Below are 22,337 nucleotides of genomic sequence, written 5' to 3' on the forward strand. Positions count from 1 at the left end.
AAAGTGAACATCACCTTTTCTGGTTTGTTAAGCTCGATGAACGGATACATCAGCATTTCGTCTCATTTAGAAATAAAAGTAAAAATTAAAAAAAAAATCATCAAGTAAGTGTCTACAAGGTTATATGAAAAAGAGAGAAGTAGTAGCTAGTCCTATCTTTGGTGTTCTACACAGAAGCTTCACTACTGAGCGGGCTGGGTGGCGTCTGAGGTGGCCAGTGTTTCCCACCACGCCTGGCCTGGAGGAATGCCCAGTGTCACGTGGGTGACACGTTTCTGGTTTGGATGCAGTGCAGTGATTGACTAAACCCGATTCAGAGGTTTTTTTCTCATCCACCCACTCCTGCTTATCAGATCCACAAACTATTAGTAGGTTAAGGAAAAAGAAAACAGTAATTAAAAGTTGCATTGTTAAAACTGTGTCCCCTGTGTTTACAGCAGTTTCTCACTAAACCTGGGACTGTGAAGGGATTACAAAGAAGGTGATTAATATAGTCCTTTTTAAGGTTACGTGACTTCTCCCGCCCCCACCCCCGCCCCGCCCCCGCCCCACCCCCTCACCCCCGACCCCAGATGAAAGTGGAAAGACCATGGCGATAGAGAGTAAGTGGTCACTGCAGTGTCTTCTCCCTTCAAAAGATTCAACTGCTGCTGAGGTAGAAATTGAATGTTGGTGCCCCCTAATCCTCTTCCGCAGACTCTTGTGAGGATGTCTCTTCAGTCTCCTCCTGGAACACACAAAGGGCGCAACCGTTACATTGTGTGGCTGCTCTGACAAATGGTTCAGAAGTGACCTGTTTCTACAGCACATTATGCTGGCTTCAAAAGAGGATGCGGATGACTGGCAAGCCCCTCGTTCCCAGGGCTTCTTAAACCATAATTGAGGAATCAAGGTGTTGTTTTTTCCCAGAGCCGTCATTAGCCACTGTTGACTTAAGGCTTGACATCATGGCGGCTGCTCAGCAGATTCAATTGTCTGCCATCCAGAGAATGTCAGGCCCGTGTGAGCTTACTCACCAACGAGAGGGAAAAAAGACATGGATAAATTTTTTCCCGATGGCTCACCAGTCATCAGTTTTAAAAACTAGCAAATCAAGTGGAGGGGATCCATTCCTGGGGCACAAAGGAAACATGTCCTGCAGATATTGGAAATCATAGCTGATGCTCTTAGGGTGCTTACTTGATGCTTTTAGGGACTGGCTGGTATTATTCCCATTCTACAGGTGAGAAAATCAAGGCACAAGAACTCATATACCCAAAGCTGCAGGGCCAGGACAGCCAGGCTTTGGGCAGAGTCAGATGGGTGTTGGCACTCCTGTGTGACCAAGATGCCACCACCACCATGAGGGAGGCAGCATGAAGGCAGAGCCTGAGAAAGGGCTGCAAGAGCTGAGGACTCACTTCCTTTCCAAATGGATTTCCTCCTTGTATTTATTAAAGCACATTGTAAGACAATGACCACAGTCTGCCATTAACAGCTCAATCTCAGTACTAAATCCACACCAACCAAACATTTAATGGTGGGCTGACCAAACAGAGAAAATCTAATATATATGTTTTTGCAGGGCCTTCTCTTCATAAATCTAATTCTCCCTTCTCTTTCCCTTTTTTGATTCCTTATGGCTCTGGAATTTGTTGGAGTTTCTGCAAGCCGGCTTGAGCTGTAAAGTTCTCTTTCCTTTTGCTTATTTAACAAATGTGCAGTACCTTTCAGGACATGGGTGGTAAAGCGGAGACAATAAACATTTCTGATAAAAGCGTCCTTAGTGACAGGATGATTTTTATCAAATGCTGTACACTGTCTCATAAGACGGCATGTGAAAAAGATCTGGGAGAAGAAGCAAACATTTACTCCTGCAGCAAACTTTAGGAACGGCCAGCTTCAAACAGCTTATAACAGTCTTCATACTTTAATAGATTTGATTTTCCACATGGCTTCATTTTGTCTGGGTGGCTAACTGACACAATTTATACCTCTCTTCCTTTCCCAGGTCACTACAGTACACCATTCAGTAACGCATGCCTTAAAGCTTGTCTGCATTATATGACCAAACTTCCATTCATTAGTGTTTGAAGCACTTCAGCTGTGAAGGAACTCCTAAATGCTACCATGTGTGACGCTTTTGCGTAAAAGCAGCAAAAGGGAGGGGGAAAAAAAAGCCCACATGAACGGGCACTCACAGGCTCACATGAATGCACACGCACTCACACACTGTATCCTGAGCTTTAATAGGCCACTGCTTATTGCAAACCCTTTGCCAAAGGTTTCAAACATTCTCTTCCCTCTACCCAAGACTGAGGGAGCTGTAAATCCTGCGAATAAACACACATACAAATGAATGGATTACAGCTTAAAAAATATAACCACTGCAGCATCAAGTCATGAGATTTCACACTGGTTTTGTTTAGTCTGCTTTGGGTTATATAGGAAACGTGGAACGTTCGCAGCCACCTCCCCTCTGCTCCCAACGCCCAAACTGGGCTTCACATATTTAAGCAGTAGGTTTATACCTCTTGATAGGCAACAGGCCAGGATCCTGAGATTCTCCATGTATGGAGTCCTGGCCACAAAGGAGGATGGGAGGGGACGGACGCAAGAGTTGAGCCAATGTTCAGCCGCCCTTTGACCTTGTCTTTACATTTAATATTTAAATTCCAGAAAGTCACTTAAGTTGTTCGGCAGATACACTCTTCAACCATCCCCAAAGGACTCATTTCTCATTAGGACAGGAGGTATGGACTTAGGTGACTACCCTGAAACAGACTACGGCATACAAGCTGGCAGATAGATTTGATTGCTTCTTCCCCTGGTTAACAAATTAACAGAAGGCTGTCAAGTTGGAAGGCCCCTGGGGCCCCAGATCAACCTGTAATTATTCCATTCCTAACTGCTCAATTTTTCTAGACTATCTGGAAAAAGGTCTTCCAAATCCAGAAGGACATTGAATTTTTAGGCCATGAACTTACAAAGATCTTGCAGTAGATGGGATGTGATCAGCTTTTCAAAACATTCCCAGAAATGTTGCTTGATTTGAGCTCTTGTAGCTCCTGATATGGAAGTGGTTTATTTAGATCCCTTAGACACAATTCAGCCGAAAATGACAGTCCCTCATCCTCATATTGTTTCCTTTACTTAATGGTTCTTAACACAAGATGGAGAGTTGTTTTATTTCCATGGACACTGAAATGCCTCTGCTAGTACTGGCTTTCTAACCAGGATGCCAGAGGGCGGGAGCCTCACTGGGTCAAACCTTGGGAGGTCATGTAGCTCTCACATGCTCAGGATGAAGGTTTTCACAAGTGTTTGGTCTGTGGAGAGTTCTCTCTTCTTGGCATAGCCCTGACTGGCCAACCTCTAAAGGATGACACGGCTGTCAAGGGGATCATGTTGGAGGTGCACGTGAAAGGTGGCAGCTCTCACTTCTGCAAACCCCAGTTCTCACCCTTCCAGTAACCTGGCCTTTTGCTGTGACAGAAAGTATGTGTGTAATTAAGAGAAGAAAAATCTTCAATTTTTTTTTTCTTTTTGGTTCCACAGTTCATTGACTGAATTGGGGCAGGTGATTCAATAGCAGATTGCAAAGTAAGGCTGGGAGAGAAGAGTTCTTGCTTTCCTTCTCAAGAACCATCTGGGTCGTGGATGCATGATGATAGAGTCAGAAGACTTCCCCGGTGGCACAGTGGATAAGAATCCGCCTGCCAATACAGGGTACATGGGTTCAATCCCTAGTCCAGGGAGATTCCACATGCTTCGGAGCAACTACTGAGCCCAAGCTCTAGACTCACAACTCCTGAGCCTGTGTGTCATAACTACTGAAGCCTGTGTGTCTCAGAGCCAGTGTTCTGCAACAAGAGAAGCTGCCACAATGAGAAGCCCTCACACTGCAACTAGAGGAGCCCATGCTTGCCACAAGTAGAGAAAGCCTGAGCTAAGCAATGGACACCCAGTATAGCCAAAAAAAAAAGGATGGGGTCAGAAAATCCATGTTCAGCTGCTGACCAGACTTAACACAGGGCCCTTCTGTGGTGCAAAGAGTGGACAGACAGGAACCAGTGATGAAAGGAAGATGCATCTGGTCCTGACATCCCCCAGGAATCTTATTTTCACAGCAGAGTAGCTGGTAGGAACCCCTGAGATTCAATCCTAAGTAACTTAAAAGACACTGTCATTTGCTGTAGGCAATAGATTGGAACTTGAGGTATTATGTTCGCTACATATGGCCAAAGGATCTTTGAGCTTGGGTAGCCCCCCAACGGCAGCTCTGAGGCAATACTGAGTCGTTGAAAGACTGTCGCCAAGCACTCTCCACATCTCATTAGGGGCTAGTTGGCGAGGTGGGAAAGCCAGGCAGCCGCAGTCTGGTCAAGGAGGCTTACTGTTGGAATGGCGCTTCAGGAATGTAGGATAAAAGGACTTTTCAAAGTGAAAGTGCACAGTGACATTTTTATGAGCACCAGCCACTAAGGCCTCTAAACACTGAACAGCCCCCAGCCATCCACTCAGTTACCTTACAAAGACCACTGAGGCTGCACCACACGGGGTGAAACACGTGGATTTTTTTTGGCAGAAAACCGAAGAGAGGGAGAAGAAAGTAGGCAGAGTTGGAGAACTATATTTTTATTATGACTGCTGGAAAAATTGCACTCATTTTGCCTAAAGTTTTTCTTTTGTTCCCCCCGAAAGGAATTTAATAAGTGTAACTCTTTCATTGCTTTCATTACACTTGGGGGAAAAAACCCACTAAAACCTAGAAAGACAGTTCTCACCTCTCCCCATTCTTTTGATTTTGTTCAGCATGATGCATTTGGCATATACCCTTGGATGCACTTTTGCTCACTGATTCAAAAGGAGGAAGAAGACATCCCAATATACATCCTGATCCCCTCATGCTGGATGGAATTTTTCAATGTCTTAGGCGTTTAACCATAGGTCTTACCACCACAGGCAAGGGTGAGGGTGTGCACTGGAGGAAGGTTTAAGGCAAGAGCCGAAGCTCTGGGTTTAATTTTCAGATGCAGACTAAACAGAAGATCTGCAGTGGAAAGGAGGCCAGCGAATTTTCAATGGAACTGAGAAATGGAAATACTCTCCCTGCAAATTATAGGGGTGCTGTCATCATCATGCCCCTCTTTGTGTGTAGTAAGGAGGGCTAGTCACAGAAGTCCATGTCGCCTAATAAACCCTTATTTGTTTTCCCCATGGTTGCAAAGAATTCTGTGACTCTCTCATTAGAAAGCGCTACAGGCTACAAATGCATCTGTAATTTAAGCTATGTTGCTAGTAAACCAAACAATACCTAGTCTTCTAGAGAGAGTAGTTATGGTTTAGTGACATTCTTTTTGTCATCTTAGTATGTTCAGTTCCTTAAGGACTTGGAATGACACACTCAAGAGTTTTTCATGTTCGTGAATATCTCAAGCCAGTCCTGCTAGAACAAAAATTATGGGTTCCCCTCCTCTGCAGCAGAGACCAGAAACCAAGTTTTCAAGTTCCATCTGCAGCTAAGTGACCCATGAGACCACAAATCGGACATTTTCTATCTCTTGGTCAGATATTTTAATTTAAAATGGATTGGGGCTGTTTAACTTCATGGAAAGTGATTCTTTCCTTCAACTAGGAAAACTTTATATCACATTTTTAAAAAACATGTTCAATGGAACCTATATAAACCCTATGATCTGGCAAGTGCAAGGCATTCTGGTGGAAATGTTTTTCAAAAGGATGCTTTAGAAGTTGGGATATTTATGGTACCTTATCTTTTTATTAATTTTAGTCTTATGTATGTAAAAATATACAAGCGTCTACCTTGCATGTGTTACCATCAACTTAATAAAAGTCAGTTTTAAGATCTTATTGTGTGTTCAGGTGCTCAGTCGTGTCTGCCTCTTTTCAACACTATGGACTGTAGCCCCCCAGGCTCCTCTGTCCATTGGGTTTCTCAGGCAAGATACTGGAGTGGGTTGTCATTTCCTTCTCCAGGGAATCTTCCTGACTCACGGATTGACCCGTCTCCTGCATTGCAGGTGGATTCTTTACCACTGAGCCACCAGGGGAGCCTTTTAAGGTCTTACTGGAGGATGTTTGAGGTAAAGAAGGTTGATCCTAGAGATCAATGAACACGGGCACCAGCCCTAGCATTAATGTGTGTATAACTTGTGCCTGGTTCTCACTGTGTCACACAATAATGATAATACCCATCAGCAGGGTGTGAGAAAAAAATGTGACAACGAAATGGGAAAACTTTGAAAAAAGAGTAAAAATTCTGTAAGACTACAGTGTGGAGCTATGATGAGTCATTATAGCCACTCATTTTGTGTTTATTTCTTTATCTGTAGTTCAATGATAGATAGCTGTGAAAGAAAGGGAAAAAACCCTGTTACTAAAGAATGCCTCCCGAAGAAAACAAAATATGACATCTTAGATTTTAACACACTGCTGTTTGTCTTGGGCATGCCTCTGATCAGAGTTTCATCCCTGAAAATACTGCAAAGAGAGGTAACATTCATCTCTGGGATACTACAAATTCTTTTCTGGGATGGAAGACTATTTAAAAATATCTTCAGAAGGGAATCACATTTTTCAGATAGACAATTCATTTTATATATAAACTAAATGCAAATTTGGGGGGCTTCCTTTGTGGCTCAGCTGGTAAAAATCTGCCTGCAATGGAGGAGACCCCGGTTTGAGTCCTGGGTCGGGAAGATCCCCTGGAGAAGGGAAAGGCTACCCACTCCAGTATTCTGGCCTAGAGAATTCCACGGACTGTATAGTCCATGGAATTGCAAGAGTCGGATACGACTGAGCGACTTTCACACTCATTAACTGCAGATTTCAGGATCCTGCAAGTCATGATTTCTGAGGATCACAAACTTCATCAGTTTTCCACGCATACCTCCCAAGTTGCTTCAGTTGTGCCTGGCTCTTTGCGCCCCTACGGACTGCAGCCTTCCAGGCTCCTGTGTCCGGCAGTTTCTAATTCTTACTGAAGGAATATCATGTTTAAAAAATAGTTAAAGATGCAGCAAAAAGATTTTTATATGAAGGAACCACTCAGGAAAAGGAAATTCATTTCAACATTTCCAAAACTATTGAGGAATGTTCTTCTTTTTACAAAGTAGTTTTAAAATGGATAGATTAAAGGCTGCTTAATGGTTTTATTCAGGATGTGTTTATTGATGGCTCAGATTAGCAGAAACATTTTCTCTTTGTTTTCTATGTATATAAAATTGTTCATAATTTGTATTTGTTGCCAGGAAACAACATTTCTGAGTTTTAATCATTATTGCACCAAACATTGTTTATTATCCTGAGACAAGGACTTTTGAAGATGATTATTAAAATATCAATAATAACAGTAAGTTAAATAATTCTTCAATAGAAACATTTCCGTGTCCAGCAAACATTCCCTCAAAGTTAAAAAAGTTTCTTGGACAAACCAACATACTTCTATTCAAACATTAAGGATTTTCTTAGAAAGACAGTGTTTTAAAGCCAGTCATTATTTATTCATATTAATTTGGGTTTGGATAGTAAGAAGAAATCTTACATATTGAATAAATAATAGCTTTTTATATGACTCACATCAAAATGCATAGGAAAAGCACTGCAATATGCAAAGGAAAGCAGACAGACATGGCCATTTAATTTTAGCCTAATCCACAGGCTTTACCACACAGTTAAAGGCAATCATATTAAAAAAAAAAACAAAAAAACTCTTATAGGAAATCTGTCAAGTTCAGAAACACTATATTTTGCCTTTTGGAGTTTTATGTTGTGCCCCAAACTGAGTAATGTTCTTTCACTTCTGTTAGATGTTTATGTCATCTCTGTAAGACATCCCATGCCAAGAAACAGCTGACTTCATCTCGCCAATATTCCTTTATTAAAACTAAGCTAATGACTTCATATGTTTACAGTTGATGATCATTTTGATATGCTTCCTCTGCCCTACCCATGTGCTGTATCTCCTTGAGCTACTTTATTATAAGAGTTAAATGCTGCCTTCTACTTGGATCTCTTCTTTTTCCTTGACCTTTGCAATGTCAGAGGTCAGAGGTTAAATAAAAAATGTATTTCCTATACACAAAACAGTCCCACTCGAGGTGGGCTTTGATATAATTCTTTATGTTTTGCCAGTCTGTACCAAACATTTACTGGCCCACAAACTGTTTCACCAGCTTGAAAGAGCATAAGTTGGAAAACAAATAAATCAGTACTCTTTATGACTTAAGCAGCATAAATCACTATTCTCCCTGAGTGAGTAGAGAGTGACTCTTTTTTGCAAGTCTGATTTATGATGAACTATTTACTGCACTGGCCAAGATACCACGTAAAAGATGAGTGTTAGAGAACTCTCCCTTTTTCCTCCTTCCTCCTTTGTATGTCTAGACTAAAAGCCCCCAGTAAAAATGCCTTCTTTGAGAACAAGATGCTGACTGCAATTCATCAACCTGCTTGTCCCAAAGTGAAATCTCTCATTTTGCTCCAAACAATGTTTAGGTTGTCTGAAATATAAACATCCTTAAAACTGCCCTTGAAGTCTCTGTAAAAGCATTCAACTTCTTTTTTTTTTTTTAAGGGGGGGAAAATCCCATGATAACCAAGGCTTAGATTTCTTTGCCCCAACACACACCACCCACAAATGATGTTACTTGCAGGTAAAAGCTCTGTTTCGAAACAGAAAGCTTTGTTTCCAGTCTCTTAGAAACTGAAAACTTTCCAGTTCTCTCACCGGGAAGCTGAAAAGGAGCAGGTTTCTACCTGTCTTAATTGCTAGAGGTGTAGCTTGCCAGGGCGCTACAACAATGAGGAAACTGGGTTGAAAGGAAGGAGAACTTAGGATTGTTTAAAGCTGTTTTTACCTTCTGAGTAGGGCTCACGTGAGAAAAAAAAAAATCTGAATTATATATAAGGACTCACTTCTAATTTCAGTTTAAAATTTTAAAAGGCGGAAATCAAGAAACAATAAGATAGCTAATAAATCAACAAAATCTTTTTAGAACTCTGAGATGGAGTGAGATTTTTCTTCTTATGAAAATTAACACTTGAGAAGCAAAGCCCCCTCTATCAATAATAATAACCCTATATCTTATAAGGTTTCTTTTATAAAAAGAACAACAGCAGCAACAAAATGTACCAATTTCCTACTCAAATTGAGAATGTAATCTGTGTGGCTGAGAAATCAACTGCTTTTTTAGCAATCAATGGCTAAAAAACTAGGAAATTAGCTAACTTCTTACTTTATCACTTTAAATGAAAATATAGAATTCTCTAGTAAGCTTAGTTTTCACTGGTTTTGGAACTTATAAATTTAATGTTAAATATTAGAGATTTTCCCCTTTAGATTTTTAAGGTTATTAACTTTCCCATCAGGGTTACGTGACACACATTGAGGTTTGCAGCTGATGGCACCTGGTGGACTTCCCAAGCACACCTCTGCAGAATGGTTTTCCTTAAATTTTTATTCCTCTCTTGATGTATGTACTTATATACACATATGCACATCTAAATTCTGAGATTTAGCCTAATTCTGAATTTGGCTTCTTGGAATGAATTATGACTTTCTTTAATCCATTTTCAAAAAGTTGCATCCCCAAAGTTCTGAGGAAATTTAAGAAGAAGCAACAGTTAGAATCGGACACAAACAACGGACTGGTTCAAAATTGGGAAGGAGTACGACAAGGCTGTATATTGTCAGCCTGTTTATTTAACTTGAAACACAGAGTACATCATGTGAAATGCCGGGCTCGATGAATAACAAGCTAGAATCAAGATTGCCAGGAAAAAAATCAACAATCTCAGATATGCAGATAATACTACTCTAATGGTAGAAAGCGAAGACGAACTAAAGAGCGTCTTGATGACAGTGAAAGAGGAGAGTGAAAAAGCTTAAAACTCAACATGAAAAAAACTAAGTCATGGCATCTGGTCCCATCACTTCATGGCAAATAGATAGGAAAAAGTAGAAACAGTGACATTTGTTTCTTGGGCTCCAAACTCACTGCGGATGGTAATTGCAGCCAGGAAATTAAAAGACGTTTGCTCTTTGGAAGAAAAGCTATGACAAACCTAGTCAGCATATTAAAAAACAGAGACATCATTTTTCCACCAAAGGTCCCTCTAGTCAAAGCCATGGTTTTTCCACTAGTCACGCACGTATGTGAGAGTCAGACCATGAGGAAGGCTGAGCGCCGAAGAATTGATGCTTTTGAACTGTGGCTTGAGAAGACTCTTGAGAGTCCCTTAGACTGAAAGAAGATCAAACCACTCAATCCTAAAAGAAATCAACCCCGAATATTCATTGGAAGGACTGAAGCTGAAGCTCCAATGCTTTGGCTACCTAATGTGAAGGGCTGACTCATTGGAAAGGACCCTGATGTTGGGAAAAAGTGAGGGCAGGAGGAGAAGGGGGTGACAGCAGATGAGATGGTTGGATGGCATCACCAACTCAATGCACTTGAGTTTGAGCAAACTCCAGGAGATAGTGAAGGACAGGGAAGCCTGCCGTGCTGCAGTCCATGGGGTCGCAAAGACTTGGACATGACTTAGTGACTGAACAATGACAACAAGCATTTGATGGCATTAGATACTATAGATGACAGTCTTTGTAACTCCATACACATGGAATTACATTCAAGGCAAGTGCTTTAGTCCTAATGATAATATGTAGAAATCACCATAAAATTTTCCCTTTGTTAAAAAAATCCTTTATTTTAAAAAGATGCAGTGAAAACACTTAAGGTAAAAAAAGATAGTAGTTTTGAACTAATTAGACCTTGGATATTTTTGAGAATACAAATCTCTAGAAATGAAAAGCCAAGCATCCAAAAATAAGTCAGAATGTAATAATATTCCCTGGAATTTATACAACTCTTAAAATGTCTTTTGGAGTACATGAAGATGCACTGTTATTTTCCCAGTTCATAGATGGATATATAGGGACTAGAGAGATTAATTCATCCATTGACAGGGCCAGAAAGCAAAACCTAGGCCACCTTATACACTGCTGAGTTCTTTTCTTGGATGTAAAATATTTAATTGTCCTAAAATTTTTGTGACCTCAAAACAGGATCTGAATGTAACCCCTCAAAGTAGTGTGGATAGAAAGGATACAAGCCTGAGTTAATCCAGACTGCCACATGTTAAAGCCATCCAGGAGGGTATTTTGACAGAAACAGATGGAAAAGAAAGAGATTCTTTTGAATGTGCTGTAAAATTTACATTATCCTCCACAAACTTCTGTGTAGTCCCCATGTTTATATAATTCATCACTGTGTCCTTAAGACAATACAGATTAGGAAGCCCAGTGAGCCCATGTTCTTTTTTTCTGAGTCTAAACTCTCTTTTCAAGGGCAAATCTGGAACATGGTCTGTAAGACAGCAAGACTGATCAGTGAGGACCAACCCAATCCATCTGTGATTTCTTTGATATTCCTGATTCTCTTGGGACAAAAATGTCTGATGTCACTTACATCATTTCTTGGTGTATTATTGCCCAATTTGTAATCAGTTTCAGCCATGTGGATAACCTCCACCAGTGATTTACCTGTCTCTGCCTCTTTACTTTTGAATATGCCATTCATCTCATCTAAAACATCTTCTATTCTTTCCCTAAAGAATAATCTATGTCTTCATTTTCCCTTCTGCAACTCAACAATAACAAGATCAAAATTCTTCCGAGGATCATCCCCCTTAGGCGACACAGGGCATCCCACTCATTCATCTGTATCACGCTGTGCCTCATATAGACTCTCATTGCACATTCATTTGCTCAACAAATATTCAAATGTCTTCTCAAATGTGTTCACTGGGTATCTTCATCCATGGCTCTACGTTACTCACTTGAGGAGTTCATAAAATACTAATGCGTGTGTTTCCAGACCAAATAATCAGTATCACTGAAGGGTGGGGGCCAGTGGTATGCAGGTAAAAGTTCAACAACTTGCCTCTCCCATAAAATAAAGTCCTGACTTGTAGTATATATCAATTTTCATGGTGTAACTACTCCCACCAAAATGGATTTCAAGTCACCTACTTGACATCACTAAATATAGAGTCTGGAAGAGATACAACTGCCTCACAAGGGCTGGCTCCAGCATACAGCACTGGGTAGGGTTCAGGATGTACACACATTTATAGTTGTCTGTTTTTCAGTATCCGAGGTGGGCTGATTCCAGGATTTGCCTTAGATACTCAAGTCCTATAGTTGGTCCTCACTCCAGATCTGTGATTTTGCATCCACCAATTAAACCAACTATGGATCCTGTGGTACTGTAGTAGTTAGTGAAAAAAAAATCCCCATTTAAGTTGACCATCACAGTTAAAACCCATGTTGTTCAAGGGTCAACTGTATATATTAATATATACAACTGGATATACATAATTATATTAATAGTATCTGCAGTTGATTCCAATATGCAGCCAAGGCTAAGAACCTCTGAACTAGATTACACATTTCTCATATGCAGTGACTGTGTTTTTGTTTGCCTTATCTTCCCTACAACCCCAAGAATAGAGACTGAATCAAAGCTTTAACAGACCACCTAAGATGATGAACCTGTCATTCACAGCCCATGATGTAACAGTGAACACTGCAATATACTTTGACCCCAATGCACAGAATTATAAATTCATTTTCTCTTGATTTCCCTACTAATGAAGGATGAGAGGATAATATATTTGGGATCTCCTACTTAAAAATGTCAAGTTTTTGTTTATATTTTGCTCTGTTTAATATTGCTTAGAAACATCGTGTGCTTATTTTTAGTGTCCCCTACCACTCTTGGCTTTTAGGAAAGGGAAGAGCTATGATTACGATTTTTTTTTCACGGAAACTCTGTTTTTATTTTAAAGCACGTGTGTAATTATTCAGATACATTTTTCCTGTATGTTTATGTTTGATTAGAAGCTTCAATTCTCTTTCAAGCTGCATTTGCAAAGAATAGTAGATACAGGAGATTGTCTTTCCCGTGCAAACCAACACTGTCTCAAGAGAACAGGGTGAGAGGTACAGTTTTAGAGAACTCTAGGGAAAAGATCCTACAGATAAATTATATGAAAGATCAACAAAGAACTTGGTAACCTGTGATACTGCTTAATAATTTACTTCGGTAGGTTTTGCATGATACACCTAGGTCTCCTGTGCATCTCTTTCAACCCCAAAAGGGAGAACAGCAAGACATTTTTATATTTTATTATTCAAGACATACTTTCTCAATAAACATGATTCTTATGCTTCTAAGTACAGATTATAATTGGAACAAGAGGAACCATAAAGACGGTTCCTAATTTTGATGTTGCCAAAGACTTCAGAGACTCATTCAGCTAAGATCGGAGGGTTCATCAATAGCAAAATTAGTATAAAAAGTTTTCAATTTCCAATTCTTCTTTGGGGGGAATAAGTCAATGAACAAATATGTTTCTAGTCATGGATCATGATATACTTTGCAGCTATTAAGTCCTGTATTGAGTCAATGGGATGTGGATCGTTAGAAGGAAATGACAAAATTTGATGTTTAAGTATGGGCGAAACACCTCAGAAGATTAAGCATTTGTTTTATATGAGGCACTAAAAGGGTTTATTTTTAGAAGTATTTTTATTTGCTTTGTATACTTTAGGTCTTGACGTCTTTCAGAATTTTTGAAAACCTCAGACTATTTATTCTTGACTATGTCTGAAGGATACAACCAGTTTTCAAGAACACTACAATGCTGACATAATCAAAACTAGAGAAAGACTAAATAAAGGTTATTTGGGGTCATAATTTTTTTGTCTTACTTTTTACATTAATTGGGAGAAAAAATCACAATGACTGTCTCTTACCTGAGCAGGCTTCTTCTGAACAACTTGTTGTGGCTGAGAAAGAAAAAAAAAAAAATTGTTATAATTTAAAAAGAAACACACACAATGAGAATAATTAAGTATACATGTTTTAAATATTGATACTTGTTTGCGAAGACGAAAGTTTCTTCAAAGTTCAAATGGTTTCTTTCAGGTTAAAGGATGTTTAAAACAATTCCCAACTAAGGTCTGTAATCCATAGCAGTTACATCTAAATAAACTTGCTATTCTATTCACTTTGTTTTAACTAGCGTATCACAAAACTTAGGAAGTGAAAGGGCTTAATTTGTTACAATTTTGTTTAAAAAAACTCAGCTTTATTGAGATATAATTTATATACCATAAAAGTCACCCATATGAAGTGTATACATCTAAGCTTTTCAGTATAGTCTGAAGGTAGTATAAATATCACCACTATCCAATTTTAGAAGATTTCACCTCTTGGGAAAGAAACCTGTCCATTATCACCCACTCCCATCCCCTCTTCCCTCTTTAGCCAACCTCCAGTCCCCAATCAATTACTAATCTACTTTCTGTCTCTACATGTGTGTTGTGTTCAGTCACGTCTGACTCTTGCTGCAACCCTATGGACTGTAGCCCACCAGGCTCTTCTGTCCATGGGATTTCCCAGGCAAGAATACAGGAGTAGGTTGCCATTTCCTTCTCCAGGACATCTTCCTGACCCAGGGAAGGAACCTGCATCTCTGCACTGGCAGGCGGATTCTTTATCATTAGTGCCACCTGTAACTTTGCCTATTCTGGACATGTCACGTAAATATACAGTCTTTTGTATCTTTTGTAATCATACAATATATGGTCTTCTTTCATTTAAAATGTTTTCTAGGATTATTCATGCTATAGCATGTATCAGTAATGCATTCCTTTTAAATAATTTTATTTATTTACCTATCTTTTGGTGGTGTAGCATGTGGGATCTTAGTTCCCTGACCAGGGAGTGAACCTGTGCCCCCTGCATTAGAATCACGGAGTCTTAACCACTGGTCCACCAGGGAAGCCCCAGTAATTCATTTCTTTTTATTGACAAATAATATTCCCTTGTATGGATATATTTTGTTTACACATCCATCATTTCATGGACATCTGGGTTGTTTCCAACTTTTGGCTATCATGAATGATGCTACTATGAACATTCATGTATGAGTTTTCGTGTGTACACGAAATTTTGCTTAGGTATACAGCTAGGAGTGGCATTTCTGGGTCATAGAGGTTAACTGTTAAACTTTTTAAAGAGCTGTCAGATAGTTTTCCAAAGCGGCCTCATTATTTTATAGTCTCACCAGCAATGTAGGAGGATTCCAATTGCTCCCCAACATGCCCACACTTGCTACTGTCTTTTTACATCCTGCTGGTGTGAAGGCGAATGTCATTGTGGTTCTGATTTGAATATTCCAAATGGCTGATAATGTTGACCATCTTTTCATGTACCTTTTGGCCATTTGTATATCTTCTTTCGGAGAAGGCAATGGCACCCCACTCCAGTACTCTTGCCTGGGAAATCCCATGGATGGAGGAGCCTGGTGGGCTGCAGTCCATGGGGTGGCTATTCGAATCTTTAAAAACTGTATTTGTCTATTCATTATTGAGTTATAAGAGTTCTTTATATGTTCTGGATGCAAATTCCTTATCAGAATCTGATGTGCAATTTTTTTTTCCCATTCTGTGGGTTCATTCGCTTTCTTGATGGTACCATTTGCAGAATATTTTGTCATATCTGTATCTGCATATCTCTATCATCTCTATTTAATTCTGGATATAATGCAAAGTCCCCCTTTTTGAGTGAACTATCTGAGCAAACTGTTTTCTGTCCAGCCTGAGTTAGCTGTCCAATATTTAGCATATTAGAAAAACAATTAAGCTATTCTTTGTTGCTATAAAAGGTGGATCTGAAGCCCAGTTTTCTTGTGGGGTGCACCTTGGAGCATGCAGGATCTTAGTTCTCTGACCAGGGATTGAACCTGTGCCCCCTGCATTGAGAACATGGAGTCTGAACCACTGCAACACCAGGGAAGTCCCATAAAGCCGCAAATTTTTAATGAATTACTTCCAGTACTCACTCTCATGTTTGAATATAAGCCTTATTTATTTATTTTATCTAGACTTCCCAGGTGGTGCTAGTGGTAAAGAACTCGCCTGCCATTGTAGAAGACATAAGAGATGTGGGTTCCATCCCTAGGTCAGGAAGATCCCCTGGAGGAGGGCATGGCAACCCACTCCAGTATTCTTGCTTGGAGAATCCCATGGACAGAGGAGCCTGGCAGGCTTCAGTCCACAGGGTCTCAAAGAGTAGGACATGACTGAAGCGACTTGGCATGCACACACACACATCATTGAGATTTGCAAATACAACTGAACCACCACCCTGATGTGGGCAATGACATGCTTTTGTGGTACAAATGAAAGAAAGAAACTTGCTACAGTTCTCCCAGATAACAGAAGTTAAGGTAAATTCACTCTTATCGTGAAGGGGTAGAACTTCTATTCATTCTCCTTCCCTTCAGTGATGGTGTGATGTCTTACTGCTGCTGTAGTAGACATGTTTTATTAAAAAAAAAAATCAGAGCTTTTATTTTTGTAGATGAACAAGATAAAAACAAAAGAAAGGCAAAATACTTTTGTTTACTGAAAAAAAAACCGAAAAAAAACCCACCAAAAGTTCTTCCCTCTGACTTTAAATCACAGTAGAGATGACATCATAAAGGCCCAGGCTCTGAGATGATGTTTTCTCCAGGTGGAATCCAACTGAGAATGATTAGGACTTCTTTGCCTCTTAGGATTCAAGAATACTCTGAGCGCTCAGAGAGTATTCATTTCAAAAGAGTCATTTGTAAGAACAGACCACTTTTCTTCCTCCCCCTTTTTTTTCCCTGCCGATTACACCTGTACACATGTTTACTCCCAAATCGTTTCAAATCCCCACACATTCTTCCAGGCTGACTGGTTCCTCCTGCTCAGAAGTCCCCCTCCCTTTTTGGCTGAGGAGCCCGCATTCATGTGACTCCTGCACACTGTGGGGCTCAATGAAATCCTCTGAAAGGGCTGCCAGCTCGCCCAATTTTCCATGAATTAGGTCCTGACACTTCAATGAGGGGAAAGACAATGTCTGAAACCCTGCCAGCCCTGGCTCCCGGCCTAGTCTGTGTCACAGAACTTCTTCCAGCTGCCCTTCCACACAGCACTTCATACTTTTCAGACCACCAAACAAACAGACCCTTGAGGACTTTCAATGGTGGTTGGGGCTATGGCTGCCGGGATGTCTGCCCAGCCTCTGGCACCCAGTGGCTCCAGACTGCGCCGACGACGTTTTCCGTTGTTGTTATTTTGTTTTGTTTTTTATTTTTATGAATGGCTTTGGTAGAAAATGCAGACGGAAGCACAATACTACGGCCATTCATAAAAAGTGAGAGGAAACAAACTGCTGTCTGGAAATCTTCGGGGACACCAAACAAACTGCAAATCTCTTATCTTCCTACTAGCTTAAATACCTAGAAACCAGTTGCCCCTTAGGGTTCTTGTCATTGAAACCACAGTCGACCACTATATTTTAATAAAAACTGACTAATATCAACTGAGCACACGGACCTGGAGTGTGGTTGGCAGTATATTTCCCTGCACCTTAATAAGTGAGTAATATTTTGCACGTGCATTTCCTGTATAGCAACTAAAATCCTGTTTTAAACATCAGCATCATTGTGACTGGAAGGTCCCAGGACTTGTTATTTTCATTTGCTTAGAGGGAAACTAAGGCAGAGGGAATTTAATTAACTCCCCTGAGATCATCTTCTAAAGCTACAACAACCGGGGTTTCCTAATTCTCTTAATCCCCTATATAATGCTCTGAGGAAACTTGTTCTCAACCTTTTCTTTAAAAAAAGAAAAGTCAAATCTGATTCAACCCTGGAGGAGAAGCTATTATTTGACGACTTTGGTTCCCACCTCCAGATTCACTCTGCTCTTTGGGATCTCTCGGGATTCCACACGCCACCACAGCTGGGAAGGCCCCTGGTTTTGTCAGCAGGGCCAGCTCTGACTCTCCTAGGCTACTGATGGAGAGTGAACCCTGGGGAAGACTCAGTCCCACAAGGTCCAGCTGCTCCCCCTCCCCACTTGGAGATTCTTCCATCATTACCTACTGTGGAGGGTCTGAGGACTTCTCTCTTATAGGCGTGTGCTATTGAACAGATAGCAAAGCCCTCCAAGTTGCTGATTTAGACAGTTCTGATGGTTCCACTTCTAGTTAAGTCTGTCCATGGGGGGAAGTTTACATGGTTTAGGCGCTCTGCAGACCTGGCATGTCAACCGCGCCTTGCACTGAGATTCTGAGTTCCTTATAAGATGGTTACACCTTTCAAATGGCTAGTAATGAAACTCTCTCATTCCACAGTGGCATTTTAACTTCTGAAATACAATTGGTGGAAGAGAGCTTCCTCCCAGAACAAAAGAATATCAACAACAAAGGACTTTGAAGAAATGCTTTGAATTAAGTTAATGTTAAATAAAACTGTGAAGACAATTAAAAAACCCATCGACTGAATGAATCATAAAAAGATTAAGCAAGGCCCTCTCTAACCACTGGTACGTCAATATGCAGTTTTCTGCAGATTAAACCTTAAATCTGACTAGCGCAGCCAAATTGAAAGTACAACCTTTAAGCAAATAAATAGTATTGTTAAAGTCTGTAAATAGCTTAGGAGACAGCATGCTAAACTAGATTGTGCAAAGAATGTGAAAAAGGAAAGAACCTATTTTTGGATTTCTGAGATCATACAGCAAACCAGTATTTCTCCAAATGAAAGGGGAAAAATGATTGAATTCTTAATGTCCATAGAGTATTTTGGCTTTTAACATTTTGTTAAAAGACACTGGTATAGGAAATTTATTTCAGCATAATTAAGGGGCTCCCAGGTCCTCCTGTGAATCCAGCCTATGGTTCCAGGGAGTCTAGGTATTTTAAAGCTGATGCCTAGGCTGCTAAGGCCACCCCTTCTAGTAGGTATTGAAAGAAAATCCTTCATAATAAAGAACCTGAACATTAGTAGTTCATCTCAATACTAACCTAAACATTAAATGAAAAGAAGCTTGAACTGGGCTTAACATCTTGATGTTTTAAAAAATGAGGTACAATGTTTAGTAAAGTAAGGATGATCTTTATGCAAAGGGTTTTAAGTTGACCCTTGGAAGAAAACAGTCCTTTACTGGATCTCCATGCAGATGGGTCTTTTGGTTTTATGTAAGTAGCAAACTTTTAATCTGATTATATTCTTTGTTTTATTGCCAGCTAGCAATAGATGGTTTTGCCCACTGGCTTTTAAAATCATAAGACCATTGTTCAGTTAAGAGGTACTTCTGTTCCCTAGCACATACTTTTTTTTTTTTTTCCAAGTTGACCCTTCTTTCATTCTCATAGCAGTACAGGGCAAGACAGATGCATCCCCTAGCTGTGTACTAAAAAAGAATTTTAAAACCCTCATTTCTTTTGTGAGACATGAAAGGCCCCTAAAATATTAACTCTCATTTTTCATTTCTAAATGAAAGTTACATTTTAGGGGCCTTTCACATCTCACAAAATAACAGCTCACAGGATAAGCTCAGTTATTTAAAATTTTTAATTAAATATGGTATCCCGCTAAAAAAGACATTTGTTTTTAAACTTCCCAAAGAGTCCTTTATGGCTTAATTGAAACAGAGGAGCTTATGATTATGTTTGTAACCACACAAGTGCAATCAGATTCATTTTCTGCCTGAGGTGACTTCTTATTGTTGTTTTTCATCACTAAGAAGTCCAATTCTTTTGAGCCCCAAGGACTGTAACCTCCACCCCAACCCCCCACCCCCTGCCCAGCTCTTCTGTCCATGGGATTTCCCAGGCAAAAATACTGGAGTGAATTGCCATTTCCTTCTCCAGGGGGTCTTTACGACCCAAAGATCAAACCCGTGTCTTCTGCATTGGCAGGTTATTTTCTTTACCAATGAGCTGCCGGGGAAGCCCATGGTGGCTTCTAGTTCAATTTATTTTTATTTATTTATTTATTTTCTAATTTTTATTTTATTTTTAAACTTTACAAATTGTATTAGTTTTGCCAAATATCAAAATGAATCCGCCACAGGTGGTCAGGACTTCCCTGGCGGTCCAATGGTTAAGACTCTGCACTTTCATGGTAGGGGGCATGAGCTCAATCTCTGGTTGGGGAACTAATATTCTGAATGGCATGGCCAAAAATAAATAAGTAAATAAAAACAAATTTAAAAATGAATAGTCAACTCTCAGTGACATCTCTATAGGGAAGTTGAGTTCAGAGTATTCTCTAACACCAAGTGGTCAAAAAGTTATTTGATTTACCTAAGGAATCACCTTGGGCTTCCCTGGTGGCTCAAACGGTAAAGAATCTGCCTGCAATGTGGGAGACCTGGGTTTGATCCCTGGGTTGGGAAGATCCCCTGGAGGAGGACATGGCAACCCATTCCTGTATTCTTGCCTGGAGAATCCCCATGGACAGAGGAGCCTGGCGGGCTACAGTCCACGGGGTCACAAAGAGTCAAACACGGCAGAGAGACTAAGCACTCAAGGAATGTTTCTGTTAATTAGATAGGATGATGTGTCTGAAGTTTGAAGAATTTCAGATCAAATGTTGGTTCAACAATGTGAGGATGAAACTCAGCTGTGGCTATGCAAATCCCTCACCTAATGAATGTGTTAGCCGCTCGGTTGTGTCCAAGCCTTTGTGACCCAATGGAGCCTACTAGGCTCCTCTGTTCATGGAATTCTCCAGGTAAGAATACTAGAGTGCGTTGCCATTCCCTTCTCCAGGGGATGGATCTTCCCGACCCAGGGATTGAACCTTGGTCTACCTGCATTGCAGGTAGGTTCTTTACCATCTGAACCTCCGGGGAAGTCCTGCCTATTGCATATACCACTCTTATTAGGCTGAGAGTCTTTCTGTATTAACAGCTTCTTCAAGCTGAGAAGGATCCTGCCTCCTAGTGGTGGGAGGCCTTTGTAAAGGAGAAAATATCCACCATAATTCAGTAGTTAATGTCAATTTTTCTTCAGCTCAGAAAAAGCCTAGGTTGGATCACAACTTCTATGTCCTGTTCCTCCCATGTGCACTCAGAGATGACGGTGCAACGTGTATACACATGTAGCCCCGAATGGTTACAATTTGACAGTAACATCTGGCCCTTAGAACGTAAAGGAGATTTTGTAGTTCTCTGTACAAAGTCTCCTAACAAGTGATAAATCTATGGGGAGTTTTGGCAAAATCTCTGGAATTTTTGCTTGGTATTGGGGGGAAGGGGAGGTGTTCTTTATTTTCCACTCTACTTGGCTTTACTCTTGGACTTAATGCAAAAGACAAAAGTAAGCATCATTTCAAAAGTATTTATTGGATTATTATAGCAAAGTGCCCTCACTGCAGCTGGCCTTGTTTAATCTGTTCAAGGATGAGAACAGTCACAATCTGCTCTAGTTAGTGTTTATTAACATCAGCCTGTGTGTGTATGGCAATGAGCCACTGCAGTTCTCATGAAAACAGATTTGGGAGCTAATACTGTGGAGTTTTTGGTACCTTTCTGACTTCTGGTACCTTTCTGGTACCCTCAGAATGGAGGAGAAAGATCAATGAGGAATTCTTTAAAAACCTCAGTGTCCTGATTAGTTGTAAAAGCCAACCTTTTACAATTTGACCTGATGAAGTTATTCACTGGCTATCAAATTTGAATTGATATATGATAAAGTATACATCAGATGGGGACTGGGTGTACAAAATAAATAAGAAATGTTTCCTAGTCTCAAGAATCCTAGAGTCTAACTGGGAGACAAATGAGGAAATAGATATTAAGAGTATAATGTGCATTTTAGGTTAATTTTCTCCTATGTTCAATGCAATCAAACATAGAGAAGCATGTTCATCACATTACAAAAAAGGATAATTATAAGAAAGAAGAGCTATTTTCCCTTCTAATGGGGAACATGAGAAAGCAGAGGTAAGTTCACTGAAGAAAAGAAAACACAAGAAATTTGAAGACTTGATGTAGAGTTAAAATATCATTCATCTCTATCACAAAAAAATACAGATAGAAGTAAATTTTCTTTGCTTTCAGTTTGGAAAGGTAAAGATTAGAATTAAGTTTTAAAAAATCAGAAAACAAAACAAAATGCAGCAATGGCAGGAGTGTTGTTAAAATTATGACTAATTTTTAAATGATACTTTGGTATGCTCCTAAGTTGCAGCATTTAACAAGCACTGTTATCTTAGAGAAGATGGCTGCACTTTGGGGATATAAAGCATTCTGAAGTAGACAGTTACACACAGGTGGGGTAAAGGAATACATCGTCTCAAGAGTCAACTTTTCATTTCCATTTTTACAATTCTCCAAGATTTGGGGGGAAGAATTCATCCTTACGCAAAGGAGCTGAGTAAAAATTGCAAGGTTAGTGTTGCTTCATGGGAAAAGAATTACTCTTGTTTCGGATCTATTT

The 22,337-nt window shown here is 40.0% G+C and overlaps 1 protein-coding gene across 1 annotated transcript in view; it reads right to left on the reverse strand.

Annotated features, from left to right (window-relative positions):
* Positions 1 to 579: 579 nt before the first annotated feature.
* Positions 580 to 22,337, reverse strand: part of HMGA2 (high mobility group AT-hook 2) — a 146,773-nt gene continuing 125,015 nt past the window's right edge. The window contains exons 4-5 of the mRNA XM_019960872.2: positions 13,823 to 13,855; positions 580 to 727 (exon numbers count right to left, since the gene is read on the reverse strand). Coding sequence (XP_019816431.1) covers positions 680 to 727; positions 13,823 to 13,855 — 81 coding nt within the window. The 3' untranslated portion in view covers positions 580 to 679. The remainder of the gene's footprint in view (positions 728 to 13,822; positions 13,856 to 22,337) is intronic.

This window comes from Bos indicus, chromosome 5, assembly GCF_029378745.1.
Source record: "Bos indicus isolate NIAB-ARS_2022 breed Sahiwal x Tharparkar chromosome 5, NIAB-ARS_B.indTharparkar_mat_pri_1.0, whole genome shotgun sequence".
Lineage (NCBI taxonomy): Eukaryota > Metazoa > Chordata > Mammalia > Artiodactyla > Bovidae > Bos > Bos indicus.